The following is a 15,964-nucleotide window of genomic DNA, read 5'->3' as shown; positions in this document are numbered from 1 at the left end:
AAATTGTAGTTCCAATCCTGGCTTCATCACTTATTAACGTGGCCAAGATGCTGAATCTCTCAGTTGGTCTCCCGACTTGTAAACTGAGGCTAGTAATAGTTCCTACTTTTAGGTTGTCAGGGGGTTGAATTAGAAAATCTATACACTAAAATGCCTTGGGCTTCCCAGGTGGCATTAGTGGTAAAGAACTTGCCTGCCAGTGCAGGAGATGTTAGAGATGTGGCTTAGATCTCTGGGTCAGGAAGATCCCCTGGAGGAGGGCATGGCAGTCTACTCTAGTATTCTTTCCTGGAGAACCCCAGAATCTCTCCTGTGGACAGAGGAGTCTGGTGGGTTATAGTCCATAGGGTCACAAAGAGTCAGACATGATTGAAGTGACTTAGCATGCACATGAAGCAGGAGATAAGTAATATTAGCAAGTCTTATTTTAAACAGGGGATAAGCCATAGAGGGAAGGGAAGGGAGGTTTTCCTTTAGTTTGTTTTGTGCTTAAAAAACATCTAACCCATGTCACGGGTTTTAAAAGACTGAGACACACAACCACAAACTATAAATGTTGGAAGGAAATTATTCCATCCATGTTAATGGACTTATTTCACAGATGAGGAATTTAAGTCCAAGAGGGAGGTAATTTATCAGAATTGGTGACCCTTCACCCTCTGGGCAGAACAAAGCTGTGCACCAAGACACACAGGACAAGAGAAAGGGTGGAAGAGAATCGAGTACTAGGCACTGGATGGATTCCAAGACATCGCTGCTGGGGGACGGGTAGCGCTGGCACACTGGCTCTAAACACATGGTCTTCGCACCGCCACCTCTAGCATCTGTTGTCCTTAGGGGACCCAAGTCCTAACCATTTTCCGTGGTGCTAGGGGGTGTCCCAAGCATCAAGTTCCCCTGCACAGATGCATCCCCCAGCATCTTGGTATTATTTGTGGCTTCCTGGTTTCTCCCTGCTACCTCCACATCTCAGGCAGGAAGTGACTTCAGAGCAGCAGGATGCAGGTGGCTCCGGAGAGACTTCATGAAGTCACTGGTTCCTACACAATGAGCCGGAAGGCAAGGGCAGGGAAGGGGAGAACAAGGGCCACTTAAAATGGATGGGACAGTGGGATGGGCACAGAATCCAAGATGGTATCCATGAGGAAGAACCATCTCTCCCCAGTCCCCAGATCGCCACAGGCAAGAACCCAGGACACAACAGGCAGCACAGAGAGGCTTCTTTATTCCATGATTCTGATCTTGCAAGATCTAACATCTCCACCCCTTGGCACTCTCCACCTGCCCATCCAATCTGCTTAAAAAAAAAAAATATATATATATATATATATATATATAGTTTCTTCTCAACTCTTTCCTCTGCTTTCCCTCCCTCCTTCAATTCTGCACTGAGGTTAAGAGGGAAAGAGGGAAAAGAGTAGCTTTCTAACCAGTCCCCAAGTGACAGCCACTAGGACTGACCTGTCTTGAGGAAGCTCCATCCCACAAATTCAAAGTGCTTCTTACCCTCTACCCCATGTCCCTAAAACCAACAGGCCCCAGAGCAACAGGGGCAGGACTGTAATACTTCAGAGTATCATCTAACATTCTAGATGCTCCACACAGTTAAGAGGCAATCCATTTCTAACTTTCTACCTACTTGGCCTACACCAGAGACTATGTCCCTCAAACAACCTCTTAATCCTATGGGATACTTGGTCAACTAGATGGTCCATCAGTCAGTCTTTTAAAGCTTTAATCCCAACACTAATCTCGATCATAATCCCAACTACAGCAAATCCATAATGGAACTCAGCCCCTTTTCTGTCCTTGTGGAAGGTTCTAGTGCTTTCACTGGTTCCAGACAGCAATGTAGTGACGGGAAGACCATGTCACAGACTCAGCTTTTCTAAGGTAAGAAAGTTACCAAGCACCTGTGACTTCTAGAGGCAAAGAAATCTCTGAAATCTGGACACTTGCCAGAAGATGTCCAAATATCTACTAAAGGAAGAAGAGGTCATCTCACGTAGAACCCCCAAGGAACATTCTAACCCAGATGGCTCTGCAGTAAAGGAAAGGTCATAGTCTTAACTCAAGATAATTCTCCCCTAGGTCATTGCATTCTTAGAGACTGGGCAGACTCAGAAAAGATTGCATCATTTTTGATATGGAACTGCAGATCTCTCCTGCATAGAGGGAGCAACTTCGTGTAAGAACAGGCCCTAATGGGAGGATTGTGGGCTCAACTCAAGCTCCTGGGTGAGTTCTATCAGATAGCCAAAACTACCATGGAGCCAAACTTAGGTGGCCAGACTAATAGGACAGTCAGGGGCCTAAGAGAAAGTCTCTCAAGTCATCCCCCAACTTCCAGGACTGACAAAGGCCCCACAATCACTGCCTCCAGGAGGTATATATTACCCCCACTTCATCATAGTTTCCTTGAAGGACAGAAAAAGTCTATATCCAGTGCTAGCCTGCTAGAAAACCTACAATATTCAGAATATTCGAGAGGGTTCCTGACCCAATTCCACAAACCCACATGTTCCGAGAGCTGCCTTAGAACAAATAAAGGTTCCAGACCTAGAATTGAAGGGGCAGGGCACAGGGAACCCTTTCCTCCATTTTAAACAAACCAGCAAGCAAGTGGGAAAAGAACAATTCTAAAGATAAAAGTTAAGACAATAATAATATAAAACACTCAAGCCAAAGGAGGCAGCCAAGTGCTAATCTCTGCCAGCAGAGCTGTGACCTCTCATTCCGAGTTTCAGGTCACTTTTGATCACACTTGTAGAAGAGGGACATGGTAAATGCAATAGTATGAAGGCCCTGGTGCCACCCAGAAGCCTCAATAAATTATATTTACAGATAAATCAAATGAGACAGGGGCTGCAGGTGGAGGCCTGATTCCTTAAGGAAATCAGGCTTCCAGTCTCTCCGCTCCTCCAGCTCCTAGCTTGTTCTCTGCTCAGAAACAATATCGATTGCGGGGAAGAGGTTTTGACCAGCAAAACAGAGGCAGATCAGGCCAGAATCTCCCACCCCTGCTCCCCACAGTGAGAAATTAAAGGTGGTGGCCGTCGCTGATATCCAGGGGCCTCGCACACCCCCACGCCCAAGCCTGGCAGCGAACGCAGGCGTGAGCCGCAGCTTTCCGTCTTCCGGGAAGGGAGTGGGGCCGGGGCGGCACTCGGCTAGGGCCTCCCTAGAATGTGGTAGTGCACTTTGGTGTTGGTAGCAGCTCCGTGTTTCTGGCGCAGATGTAGCCGAAGTTGACTCTTGTGCCGGAAATGCAGACCGCAGGGGTCGCACTGTAGGATGACAGCCAGATCAGGTCTCTTCCCCACCCACGACCACCTTTCAGATGTTGAGCGAGGGAGAACCGCCCAGCGCTCCACCTGAGAGAAGCTCTGGGAGATACAGGGAAGCCCCTTGAGTCCCCACATCCTCCCTAATCCTCTGGGGAAGGCCTAGGAGGCCCCCTTCAGCAAAGCGTCTTTACACCTGTTACCTCCTCTCCAGGACTACGCCCCGTCCAGGAGCCTAACTTCCATACCTGCCACCCCTACCTCGGTCCCACCCCTTTCTTACAAGGACACCGCCCACCTAGCCTCGATCTAAAGCCTCCAGGCCCGCTCCTTTCAGAGCCCCGCTCGTCGGTAAACAGGAGGTAATTCCAAGGCTTTGGGCTAGGCCAGGTCGGGGACTCACGTGGTAAGGCTTCTCTCCGGTATGGATGCGAACGTGACTCTTCAGGGTCTGTAGGTGGCGGAAGCGAGTCCCGCAGGTGGGGCAAGGATAGGGCTTCTCCCCGGTGTGGATCAGCACGTGCGCGCGCAGATGCGCTACCTGGGGAAGGAGGGAATCTCAGGCCGCGCCCCTGGAAGGGACGGAACCCTCCCCATTCGGCCCACCTCGCCCTCTCGCAAATTTGCCTGCGATCAGGCTCTGAAACTGTCGTACCTGTACAAAGCGCGAGCCGCATGTGTCGCACTTATAGGGCTTCTCTCCCGAATGGATGCGGCTATGCGTTTTCAGGTTAGCCGGCCGGTTAAAGCGGGCTCCGCAGATGGAGCAGTGGTAGGGCTTTTCCCCTGGAGGCGGGGAGGAAGGGAGGTCAAGGAGAACAGCAGTGGGCACCAAGGCCAGGGTCCTCTCCCTGCTCCTCCCCTACCTGTGTGCACCGTGCGGTGACTGGCCAGGTTGCCCTTATAGCGGAAGGCAGACCGGCAGAGCTGACACTTGTAGGGCTTGTCCTCATCCCCAGAAGCCACGGGGTCCAGCCCCGATGAGCACCCAGCCACAGCCTCACAGTTCTGGCAGCTGAAAAATTCACCTCCTGGGGACGGGGTGAGTCATGACAACAATACCAGTGAATTCTCAGACCACAGGGTAGCAGGTTTGGTTTTGTTTTGCCTCCAATTTACTGTTAAGGCTGCTGAGGCTCATTTGACCTGCTCTGGGTCACATGGTTATTTGAGAGGACAAGCCAGGATCTGTCTCTATGTCTTTATAATTTGAGAGTATTCTGCTAATCACTCCAATAGTGGTGGTAGGAGGTGGAGGCCCCTACTTATGGGTGGAAGTTTCTGTTTCTCTTTCTCTCTCACTCTCTTATTTTTTTTTATTTAACAATATTTATTTCTTTGGCTGCATCAGTCTCAGTGGAGGCATGTGGGATCTAGTTCTTTGACCAGGGATTGAACCCAGACTCTCTGCATTGGGAGCATGAAGTTTTAGCCACTGGACCACCAGGGAAGTACCCCCTCTCTTCTCTCTTGCACCAGCCTGGATGACAGCTTGCCAGAGAGGCTTTGCCAGCCCTGGGCTGACCACTCAGCCCTGGATGGGAACATGCCAGAAGTTGCCAAACACTGCTGCTTATAGGAAGCTTTAAAAAAATACTGATGCCTGGATTCCACTTGCAGACATTCTGATCCATGGGGTGTGACCTGGGCAATGGGATTTAAAGAAGCTCTCCAGGTGATTCTAATTTGAAAATGGACTAGGCCTTCCCTGTGGTCTTTTGGCCCCAACTGGCCTTGAGTAGCCACAGGAGAAAAGCCAAGAGGGTAGAAGGAGAGGCTCTTACCTGGTGGTGGATGAGCCCTCCCAGAAGGTGACCCAGTGGTCTCTGGAGCCTGGGGTGTGAGCCGATGAGGGGTATTGACTGGAGCCCCACATTTGAACTGCATAGTGGCAGCAGTTGGAGAAAGCCTAGGCAGATGTCAAGGCCCAGAAAAATGGTTAGGAGACATCATATGATAGGGTATTGACCAATGTACCCTATCCAGTTGTATTGCCACGGGCCCACCTCACCAAGTAAGCCTGGCCTCTGGCCAGCTCCCTAAGGTGAAGCCCACTCTCTCACTTCCTGTTACTGATCATCCAAGCCCAATGGTTGTGCCTCTTGAGCTGAGGCTACTGCTACAAATGCTGGGGTTGGGGTGGGGTGGGGTGGTTTCCAGTTTCTGTACCTGCTCTGGGGACTGGAAATGGGTCCTTCTTCACTGCTGCTGCTGCTGCTGCTGGAAGCCTCATCTCCACTGGGGAGCTGGGAGCAAAGTTGACCAGAACTCTCCCCGGCCAGGCTCCCTGCTTGGGAGGCCTGAGAGTTCAGTATGATGAACTTGTATTTTTTCCAGTTGCAGGCCTTGGGGTCTGGGCTGTGTGGACTGGGGGGCCCTTGACTGCAGCTGCGAGACTCAGTAGGTGGGTCAGGGTGCCCCTCCGAACGCCTGGGACTGCCTGGTGGAGGGGCCGTTGGTGGCGTGGGGGGTTCTGCCTCCAGGGGCCGCAGAGATATGCCCAGAGGTTCATAGCTGAGAAAAAGTGCGATGGACATTAGTGCTGTTTCCTAATCTTGGCCTCTGCCCTTGACACCTGGGATGCCATTTCACCCACGAGGAACACCAAGTTGGGGCTCCCTCACCTGGCCTGGATGAAGCGGTGGCATGCCTGGACCACATGCTCCATCTGCAAGTAGGTGGCGGCCGCGAGGACTGCTGGTGCGGTGGCGGGAGAGAGACGTAGGCGCGAAGTGTACATGAAGTCCAGAAGGGGAGCGAAGCCTCCGGCTTCGGGGCCCCCGGGCAGGGAGAGCATGTCTACCCCCACTCCTGCACGGCCTCGGAAAATTGAATAGAAGAAGCCACTGGAGAGAGGGAAGATATGTCGAGTTAGGGGCTGGGGAACCAAGGGGGAACTTGACCCCGTCGAAAGCACCGCCCCTACACGAAGCCCCGCCTCCCTAGCTCTCACCCCGCCCTCAATTCCCTGTCGCTCCGCCTCCTGTTTGTGGAAGGCTTGGCTTCCGGGTCCTCCCAAAGACCTTATAGCTCCGCCCCCTTTTCCATACCCCACTCCTTGAGCCACCCCTCGAACCTGCAGGCAATAAGAACTGCCTTGTGAGCTCGAAGGGGTTGCCCGCCAACCAGCAGCGTGACGTCAGTGAGGATCCCGCGCAGGCGCAGCTCATTTAGATTGCCGAGCACGTCGGAGGAGTGGCGAGTAAACTCGCGGACATAGCCCAGCGCTCCCTCCGGGGTAGCGGTGGAACCCATAGCGACGGAGGCCTGCGGGTGCCAAGGAAAGGGCTCAGGGATCCTTGTCGTCCCAAGACGGTTTCCCTTCCACAGTTTGCCTCTTCCTCCTGAGGTGCAGGGGAAAGCCCCCGGCCCCGGCTCACGCAGTTTTACTTAATTCATCTCGTTCTGTCAGCCCTCAACCTCAGTATCGTCCGATTTCCTCCTCTAAGATTCCACAGCGCTTGGAGCGAGTTGAAGTGTCCCACACCGCTGCGTCGATGGCAAGCGTTGGGAATCCAGTCCGCAGCGCCCTTACTTAGACTCCCAATGCCCTTCCAGTATCCCCATTTCCCCTCTGCCTCACCGCGCGCCTGGTCTCAGGTGTACGATCCTGCCTGGAGACCCCAGACGACCTGTGGTCCTCATCCCTCCATATCCCAATCCAAGCTCCCTTCCCCGAACCACGAAATTCCACTCTCTAGTCCTGGATCCCTAGTTTAGCCCAAAAATGGGCCTCGGTCTTCCTACCATCAACAAGCCCCGACTCTCTAGGGACCCAGGAGTCTGCCTCCCTCAGTCTCTGGTTCTTACCCCCGTCCTGCAGGGGCTTCAGCTTCTCTTCTCAAGGGGGCGGGGTCTCTCTCCCCTCTTGGCCTCGGCACCTTTATCTGGCCGGGATGTCGGGGGCGGGGGTGGAGGTGGGGTGAACGCCTGGGTCTGTATCCTTCCTTCCTCCCTCGCTCTCCAGATGGCGAACCCGGGGCGGGGTCTCCGGCTCCAGGGCGGGACCTCGGAAACGCTTGGGTGGTCGTAACGTAAGGGGTCTTGGGCCACTGAAAGTGGAACCGAGGGTGGGACATTGGCATTGGGGAGGAGGTTGGGGATGTTGAGATGGGAAACTTGGGTGACTAAGTCGTTGGGTGACTTAGGTCGTCGGGGGACCCGGGACAGCGAAAATTGATGTGTTGGCTTTAGAAAGGAGCCTGTTACAGGAGTGAATACAGCAGACCCCCGCCCCTGCAATGTACGGTATTAAGGGAGATTGAGGGGAGCCCAAAGAAACACCGGGTTTGGGGAGGAGACAGTGGGCTCCCGTGGGGTCTCAGACAGGGAGGGTGTGGTCATTCAACAGGCTCCTCTAGCGGGGCCTGCAAAAGAGGGGCTCTGACCGGGCGCGATAGGGAGGGGGCGGATATGATTTCTAGTTCGTTTCCTTCCATTGTCCTGCGACCGGACGGCTCCGCCAGCTGCTTCCCCTCGAGGAGGTGGGGAAAGCCCCGGGTGGCGGCCGAGAGACGCTCAAGAGACCTAGGGTCCGAACTTTTAGCTCCCGACGCTCTTCTGAATCCTTTTAGGGATCCAGAGAGGCAGATTCCCGCCCAAAGCCCGCTCGCCCTCCCCCAGTCCCAGCTCTTTAGGGCCTTGAGCACCCGCCCGTCGGCGACGCTTTAGAGGCTGGCGGGACGCCGCGGTCCAGCGCGGCAAGCAGGCGAAGCTCGGCAATGTTCAGCTCCTTCCACGAGGGGGCAGAAGAGCACTAGCCTCGCCGCGCCCTTCGTCTCCACTCGGCTGGGGGTCCATTCAGCCGGGGGCGAAGGATGGATTAGGTCTGGGCGGTCATTCTCCCCCTCTTTGCTCGCATTTACTTTGTCCAGGGGACCAGGGTTGGGCGGAGGGAGGGAGAGTTAGGCGACAGAAGTGACTTCCCTCTGAACCTGGGGTTCCTGCCTGGGGTGAGAAATCCGCGGGCTTTGGGAACCAGGAAAATGAATGGGACAAAGAGCCGAGGGTCTGAGCCATGGGAGCCCAGGATTTTTTATTAACCTCGATGCTATTATCTGTATTTAGAGGTGATTTTTTTTTTTGGTAAACATTAATGTAATGGCTGGATGGCATCACCGACTCGATGGACATGAGTTTGGGTAAACTCCGGGAGTTGGTGATGGACAGGGAGGCCTGGCATGCTGTGATTCATGGGGTCGCAAAGAGTCGGACACGACTGAGCGACTGAACTGAACTGAATGTAAAAGTTAGATGCACTGAACAGACAGAAGAGGAAAGCGAGGGTCTCAGGGTAACAAGGGAGAGAGGGCAGAAGGGGCTGATAACCCCAATTTAAGTCCCTGATCTGGGAGATAGGCATGGGTCACACCCTCATATTTTGTTTGGGGAGATGAGGTTCATTTGGATAACAGAGCTGAGTCTAGCTGCCAAGCAGGACTTGCATTTGGGCTCAGGAACGTCTACAATTGCCCAATAATGACTGGCCATAATCCGTGGAGCTGCATATAGAGACATGGGGCCCTCCTCTTCAGAACTGAGGATGTCTTTGTTTGGGTGCAGGAAAGAACTGCTGAGACATTGGGAATGGGGAACTAGGGATTCAAGATGGTGTGGTGGCTTCTGCAAATGAGGGTTACTTTGGTCTCTGGCCAGTTGGAGGTGGGAGTTAGACCTGCAGCTCCTTTGATATCAGGTCTATCTGTCAGATGTGGGGTGTTGAGTTACTCATCATTCTGGGCCCTGAGGGCTGGATTCAGGGTTGAGGGCCAGTAGTAAGTCTGAGGTATGGAGCTGATTTTGAAGCTACATTGGGCTTCCTGGTGGCTCCGTCGATAAAGAATCTGCCTGCAGTGTAGGAGACCTAGGTTCAATCCCTGGGTTGGGAAGATCCCATGGAGAAGGAAATAGCAACCCACTCCAGTATCCTTGGCTGGAAAATCCCATGGACAGAGGAGCCTGGTGGGTTTTAGTCCATGGGATTGCAAAGAGTTGGGCATGACTGAGTGACTAACACTTTCATGGAGCTGATTTTGAAGCTATATTAGTTCTGGGGATTCTTACACCCACAATCAGCTAGGTGTTCTTTGGTGATGGATGAAAATTTGGTGTAGGGGATTCATAGTCATTGGTGTATGTGGACAATCTGATTTCAAGTACAGTAATCATGGTGCTTTTAGGGTACAGTCTGATGGGGTACCAGATAAATGTTGAGGTTCAGATTATATTTGGGGGGACATGAAATTCAATTTGGGGTTTTTATTAGCTTGAGGTGGAACATAATAGGAACCTGGGAGCAAGTTTGAAGGCCTTTTGTGATTGTGGGTCCTTGCCGGGGAGCAAGGCTTTATATTTGAATGTTGTGCAAGCTTACTTTGAGGAGGGGGATATTTCTATGTATGCATGAGAGCCAGGAGGCTTTTTCCAGGGGGAAACAAGGTGAGGGCTGAGGGTAGGAGACTAAAGCTTTGGGGTGTCCTTATTTTGGGGTGTTTTGCCACTCTTTGGTGCATCTGTTGAAGCTGAGTGGTGGATCATGACATGAGATTGATTTTAGGGTTCACTTAATTTGGACTATGATAATGGTTTGGGATATCCTTTGCTTTTAGCTCCCTCTCACCCTAGAGTCTAGAAGTCTTTTTAGTGAACCTCCAAATATGCCCAAGATTTGATGGAAGAAATTTGGAAAGGGAGCGTATCTCCTCTTATTTTTATGTGGCCTGGATAGATCTGAGGGAGAAAAGGTGGTTTCAGATTCTGAACCCCAATTTATTAAGGGCACACACCTCGACTTAGGGAAAAGTGGGGGGAAGTGGGGTGTCTTGTGGTCAAGTGGACACTCCTGACTAGGGCAGTGCTGTTGAAATTGTGGCAAGGAGAGGTGGTGATGAGGTACGAGGAGGTGAATCTGTACCCTGATTTTCTAGGATAAGAGCCCCAAACAGAAAGCAGACAGAGGACTTGGAGTGTGGGTGAGATGAGGGGGGGTTCCCCACGGCAGCAGGGGCTGGGGGGTAAGCCAGGCCAGCTCTGCACACCCCGGTCCCTGCTCTCTTCGGCTCTCCTCCCCTCTCTCCCTCCCACCGCCCACCCCCCCAACCCAAGGAAAAAAAAACTGCCTGTGCAACAGCAATGGCAGATTCCAATCCTCCAGGCTTTCCTAAACCACCACGGAGACCAGCTAGGGGGGAGGGGAAGGGAGGATCGGGCTTTCCTGCTTCCCTAAGACTGGGGCTATGAGCTTGACCTCCTGGCCCCTAGCCCTTCGAGGAGTGCCCCCCTCCCCCGGCCTGGAAGCCAGGTGTCCTGGACCCTAGCCCCCGAGCGGGGGGGCCTGGAGAGACGGGAGGAGGAAGGAGGGAGTGACTTCCAAAATTGGCATCGGGACAGAGCAGGGCTGGCGGGAGGCAGGTGAAAGACGGAATTTTCCTGAAAAAATGGGGGGATCTGAGGACCCCAAATTTGGGGAGCTAGTCCAGGACCGTCCTGCCAACATCCTAGATTTTTTTGGGATTTTTTGGGGCCCCCGGGACCCCTCTAGATGGGGTGAGGAATGTAGTGTTGGGGGAATCTGACTGGGGCACTGCAGCTGCCTCTCCCGCCGAGTTGGAGACGGATGGGCTGGGACGGGTTTGGGGGGGGGGTGTCCCCAATTCTGACTGGAAGTGGAGGAACCCCCTCCTGTGCTCTCTTGTGGGGGTCCCCCCTCCCTAGGGCACTCCCCACTCCCTGAGCCAGCCGAGAGGAAGGAGGCCAGCGATGCGACTGGGGCGGCTCCTTTCTCCTGCACCCCAAATGTAAGGGATGCACCCCAAATTTTGTTCCCTTCAAAATAGGGGACCAGGATCTCAGGGGAGAGTAGCTGAGGTAAGTGGGGAGGAAAGTGTCCCCTGTTTTCAGGAGAGACGTGGCGGTTGGGGGGGAGGTTTGGAGGTGCGTGCTCGGGTGGGGTTGGGCTTTGTCAGTCTTGAAATTGGGGGGATGATTGAAGAGGCTTTCTCTTACACCCCGAAACTGTAGTCCCCTAGATGGAAACCAAAGACTGAGACCAGAGGGCCCCCCAACATCCCCAGCCGTTAGTACAGTGTTTGATTTGTTTCATCCATCCCCACAAAGGCTCTGCCGAGGATGGGAGCTGGGGGCAGCTGTTCAGTTTTGGGGTTATGGAGAGGGGTGTGAGGAGCAGGAAGCCTTGGCAGAATTTGATGTGGGACAGATAGGGGTCTCATCTGAGGGGGTCTGGCATCCCCCGGGGCCTAAAAAGACTGCTTACACCACCATCTTAGATCTTTTTGATTGCTAAGAGTTTTGGGGGGTGTGTCGGAAGGGGGGGTGGTAAAGGGAGGATAACTTTTGGGTTTTAGAGGATATTATTTTGATTTGCGGAAGGGATTTTGGCCCTTGGATTTTGCTTTCTGGGGGGTGTTTTTTAAAAATCAAGTCCTGGACAGGAGAAAAAGGCTGAGGGAAGGCCTAGGGTGGGGGTGGGGAGAGGCATGTTTGTCAGCTTAAACGTGGCTTTCTGGGGTGGGCCCGCCTTCCTGGGCCTGGTGAATAGGCTGGTAGGGGTTGTCGTGGGGGGTGGGCCTTGGGTCCTGGGGGGCCATGAGGAATGGGGACAGTCCTGAGGGTTGAATACCTGGCCCCCAGGTCCCGAAGGCCCTCTTCTTGGGCCCTGCTGCTCCCCTTTCCCCCTGGCCTCCATTTCCTGCCTTGGGCCTCCATCTTGTGGCAGGCCCAGGGCCCAGGGCGACTTCCGGCCCCCCTCTCCCAACCATCTTCCGGCCCCACCACCTCTGGACTGCCAACTCCCAACACTGCTGTCCTTGGCCTTCTGTCTTTCCTTGCTTTCTCTTGGGTTCTGACCCAGGGAGGGGAGGAACGGACACAGGAAGCCTTGGGTCCCTGCCCTTGCTGAGTCGAGAGGCAGTCTGTTGGTCCCCCACAGTCATTCCCTATTTCCTCAGATCCCACCTCCCCACACCCTGGGGATCCCTTGAGCAGAGTTCCTACAGGGAAGATGGTTCCAGTCTTACTACACTGTAAGCTCACCCCATAGGCCCCTCTCCCTTCAGTGGCCTGCTCAGCTCCTAGCTCTAGTTTCTTGCTTTCCCCAACCCTTCTTGGGGCCATGTTTGCCTTTCAGTCTTCTGTGTCTCCCCACCCTTGGTGGTGGTGGGGTCTTCACAGCACTGTCTTGTGCTCCCTTTCTCTCAACCCACCCCAGTCCTGCTCCCGCCCCAGCAGCACACTGTGGTTTGTACGGCACTGTGGCCACGTCCAAACCACACTGTGGTGTTAGAGCGAGGGTGGGGGAGGCGCCGCTGAGGCTTGGCCCGGGAGGCCACCCTGGAGAAGCGACACAGAAAACATCTGGGGCCTTCTGGTGAGGTGGGAGGTGGGGTGGGGTGGGGCGGGGAATGGGAGGTGTGAAAGCCCTGGAAGCTGCCCTTCTGAAGTCCCCAGGGCAGTCTCAGGAGTACTGGCTGCCAGAGACCCCGGAGTACATGCTGCCTCCAGAGAGCAAAGTGGAGTCTTTGTTGCCCACGCCCAGCTCCCCTGGCTCTAGCAGCACAGAAATGTTGGTACTGGGAAGAGAGCCTGCCAATATTGGCTGTGCTGCTCCAGGCAGGGTGGTGAGAGCTGCCGAGGAGGGGCTAAGCCCCGGGGGCTAAGCTGAGAGAGAAGTGTCCCCCATACTCCCGTAATGTCAGGCGGAAAGCACCAGGCTGAGAGGGAGATCTTTATTGTTTTCTGTATAAAAACGTCCATCAGTTGTGGGGGGGACCCAGGGGTTGGGGTGCAGATGCTCATACAGCAACAGCAAGGTGGGCTGCCCCTGGCAGCCTTTCCACCCTGTCACATGCAGGCCTTGCTCAGAGTCCCAAGCAATCCACAGGTCCAGGGTGAACAGTGAGAGGGGTCAGAGGTGGAAGGCTCAGCATGAGAGCAGAGGAGGATCAGCGGAGGTCAACAGAAGGCCAGAATCCAGGGTCAGGCTGTCTGGAACAGGAAGTAAAATGGGCCGAGATGGAGCGAGTCCCAAGTAGGACTCCCGTTTCCCCAGAGCACCTGGCTCCTTACAGACCTGACCCCTGCATGCATAGCAGGGAACTTTCTCTTCCCCAGTTCACGGGAGGGGGCTCCTGCTGAGACCCTCCCTACCATTCCCCATCCCTTCAGCTGTTGTGGGAGGAAGAGGACTCCTACCCTGGTCGAAGTTGAGTTTCTTGGCTGGAGGAGTTTCTCCTAGCCCCTCAATATCCACCAGGTCACTGTTGGCGTCCGAGTCGTTCAGAGCACTGAGTGTCACATCTGGGAGGGGGGCACAAGCTAGGTTCTAGGTTCCCTGATAGTTCTCCCCCCACCCCACCCACTTCCCAAAGTTTCAACTTCTCCTTCCCTCCCTTCCCCACCCCAGCCAGTTTCTGGAACCTTCACTGGGAGAGGAAAAGAGATCTGTCCTCTGACCAAAGCCCAATTCTCTCACTGAACCGCGGATGGGACATCTAATCCCCAGGCAGCAACTCCACAGCCCTCACCAGCCTTCTGTTTCTTTATGGGGGGACCCCCGGCCTCAGGGACACTGGAGCTGCTTGGTGGAGGAGCAGTTGGAGGAGGCGACAATACACCAGATGCCACCTTCTTGGGCCCTTTCTTGGGTGAATCGGCTGGAAGGGGGATACCAGAATCTTCATACACCTTTCGTTTCACGGTGGCCTTTATTTGAGCCCTAAAGAGACGAGAGAGCAAGTTAGGAAGGGAGTCATAAAAAAGGCTGAGAGAATAAGGGGGTGGGGGCAGGGGAGATGGGCCACTCTGAAGGAACACTGGGGAGCCCCTTCATAGGAATCCAGGTGAGGGCCTCAACGACCTTTGCTAGGGTTCTTGTTTTCCTGGAAGCTTTGCAGCCAATGAGGGCAAATGGAGCATGAAGAGTGGAGTCCCTCAGCTGAGGAGTGGGAAAGGCCCACACCCTAATTCTCTTTTGGGAGAGATGTATGGACGTGGAAGACTACCAGGTAAGCCTGGGTGACCTACAGGTAGATTGAAACTTATTAACAGATCCTGATCGACTAGTTCAGGATCATAATATCCCTGGAAACACCACAGGAGTGTTCAAAAGATCTGTATAAATAACCAGGGAATTCCTACTAGCAAATTCAACTATTGGGTATCTTAAACTACTGGGTAACCTAAAATTAAATTCATGTAAGGTCCTGATGACCACAGCATTTTAGTAACTTCTGACCAATTGTGACAATTCTTTTATTCTTTCAGTTCTCAAGGGACTCACAGAGTAGGAAAGATGTTGAGCTGGAAGGGAGTTTGAGGAAGATGGAACAAATGGGTATGGAGGAAGAAAGCTGCCCACCCGCCCTTTCTCTGCCAGCCAGCCCTCCCTCACACTGTCCGTTCCTTGATGACACAGCTGATGTGATTAAGATCGTCCCCAAATCGCTTCACAGCAGCCCTCAGCATCTCTATCTCCGTCTCCGTCCACTTGGCACTGTCAGAAGGGGAGAGGGGAATAGCGAAAGTGGGAGGAGGAGGGATGTGGAGCCAGCCCACAGGCTACGCATTCCACAGCAACCAGCCTCCTCCCTGCAATGTCCGGGGCCCCTTCCATAAAGAGGTCCTCTTTAAAAAACAAACAAACAAAAAAAGCAAAAAAATTCTTAAGGCCCTGTGGGAACCCTGAGGACCCCCATCCAAACGATAATGCAACAACCTTAGAAGAAAACGGCTCCCCCATCAACGTGAAACAGCTGCTGTAAACAGCCCACTGAAACTAATTCAACAAGTGGGGGGGGGGGGGTGTCTTACCAACAGGCCCCCTAAACACAATCTGTTGCAATCTGACGGAATCCCACATGATTTGGGGTGAATGGGTAGTGGTGATGGTCTATGCTCTGCCAATGCGCAGCAGGACAGAATTGTAAAATGAGTCCAGATTACGAGCCTCAGTCTGTGGTTTATCTGTCATTCATTCATTCAATAATCATTTATTAAGATCTACTCTGCGCTGTGCCAGGCACGAAGGGAAACTAACATCTGTCCCTGCCCTAGAGAGTGTCGGTGTCTGTGATCAAGTCCCAGCGTCTGATCTCAGCGTCCAGGTCCCCAGCCCGGGCTCACGTACCCCGCGGGGGAAGAATCGGCCACGGGATGCAGCTGCATCGTCAGCTCTCCGAGCTTCGTGAAGGCGGCGCCCGCCGCGGAGAAGATCTCTCCGACCTGGGGGCGGGGCAGCGTTACGGGGGGCCGGCGCACAGCCCCGCGCCGTCCCGCCCGGAGCCCCTAGCCCCACCCCAGGTTGGACTCCCGCCCGCCCCCCGCCCGGGACGGAAGAGCCGCGAGCCAACTGGGGGGCCCGCCCTCCCGTGGCCGCCAGGGAGCGCTGTCCGCGAGGGAGGTCGAACCTTTGTGGACGCTGACGTCATGGCCCCGCGCGCCTCCTCACGGAGACGCCGCCGCCGCCGCTACCTCGGAGCCGGGACCGCGAACAGCAAGGCGGTGCAACGGCTCCAGCCCCCGCGCAGGAAGTCCCGCCCCTTCCCGCAGCTGATTGGCTCCAGTTCGGGCGCTCACGGCCTCACCAGCCGCGGTTACTTAGGCCGCCTCGGCGCGCGGGAAGGAGAGTGGAAGACACCGCCTCACTTCCGGCCCGGTTTCACTCC

The 15,964-nt window shown here is 54.3% G+C and overlaps 2 protein-coding genes across 5 annotated transcripts; both read right to left on the bottom strand.

The window, feature by feature from the left end:
• Positions 1–1,344: 1,344 nt before the first annotated feature.
• BCL6B (BCL6B transcription repressor) lies at positions 1,345–7,130 on the bottom strand. 2 transcript variants are annotated; one of them, XM_052657989.1, is made up of 9 exons: positions 7,095–7,130; positions 6,361–6,551; positions 5,909–6,130; positions 5,454–5,798; positions 5,069–5,193; positions 4,151–4,315; positions 3,940–4,070; positions 3,688–3,825; positions 1,345–3,287 (listed from the first exon to the last, which is right to left on the bottom strand). In XM_052657989.1, the coding sequence occupies exons 2-9, from the start codon at positions 6,537–6,539 to the stop codon at positions 3,171–3,173; spliced, it is 1,422 nt and encodes a 473-aa protein (XP_052513949.1). In that variant the 5' UTR covers positions 6,540–6,551; positions 7,095–7,130; the 3' UTR covers positions 1,345–3,170. The 2 variants fall into 2 exon arrangements, with proteins under 2 accessions (XP_052513949.1, XP_052513951.1); XM_052657991.1 differs by lacking the exon at positions 4,151–4,315.
• A 5,883-nt stretch (positions 7,131–13,013) lies between these two features.
• C19H17orf49 (chromosome 19 C17orf49 homolog) lies at positions 13,014–15,811 on the bottom strand. Of its 3 annotated transcripts, none has more exons than XM_052658351.1 (6): positions 15,707–15,811; positions 15,427–15,521; positions 14,692–14,793; positions 13,826–14,016; positions 13,494–13,598; positions 13,014–13,286 (listed from the first exon to the last, which is right to left on the bottom strand). In XM_052658351.1, the coding sequence occupies exons 1-6, from the start codon at positions 15,725–15,727 to the stop codon at positions 13,222–13,224; spliced, it is 579 nt and encodes a 192-aa protein (XP_052514311.1). In that variant the 5' UTR covers positions 15,728–15,811; the 3' UTR covers positions 13,014–13,221. The 3 variants fall into 3 exon arrangements, with proteins under 3 accessions (XP_052514311.1, XP_052514312.1, XP_052514314.1); XM_052658352.1 differs by having other exon boundaries at positions 13,014–13,282; XM_052658354.1 differs by lacking the exon at positions 14,692–14,793.
• Positions 15,812–15,964: the final 153 nt, after the last annotated feature.

Source organism: Budorcas taxicolor, chromosome 19 (genome assembly GCF_023091745.1).
Source record: "Budorcas taxicolor isolate Tak-1 chromosome 19, Takin1.1, whole genome shotgun sequence".
In the NCBI taxonomy this organism is placed as follows: domain Eukaryota; kingdom Metazoa; phylum Chordata; class Mammalia; order Artiodactyla; family Bovidae; genus Budorcas; species Budorcas taxicolor.
The sequence above is the reverse complement of the archived record's forward strand: the minus strand, read 5'-3'. Positions and strand labels throughout refer to the sequence as shown.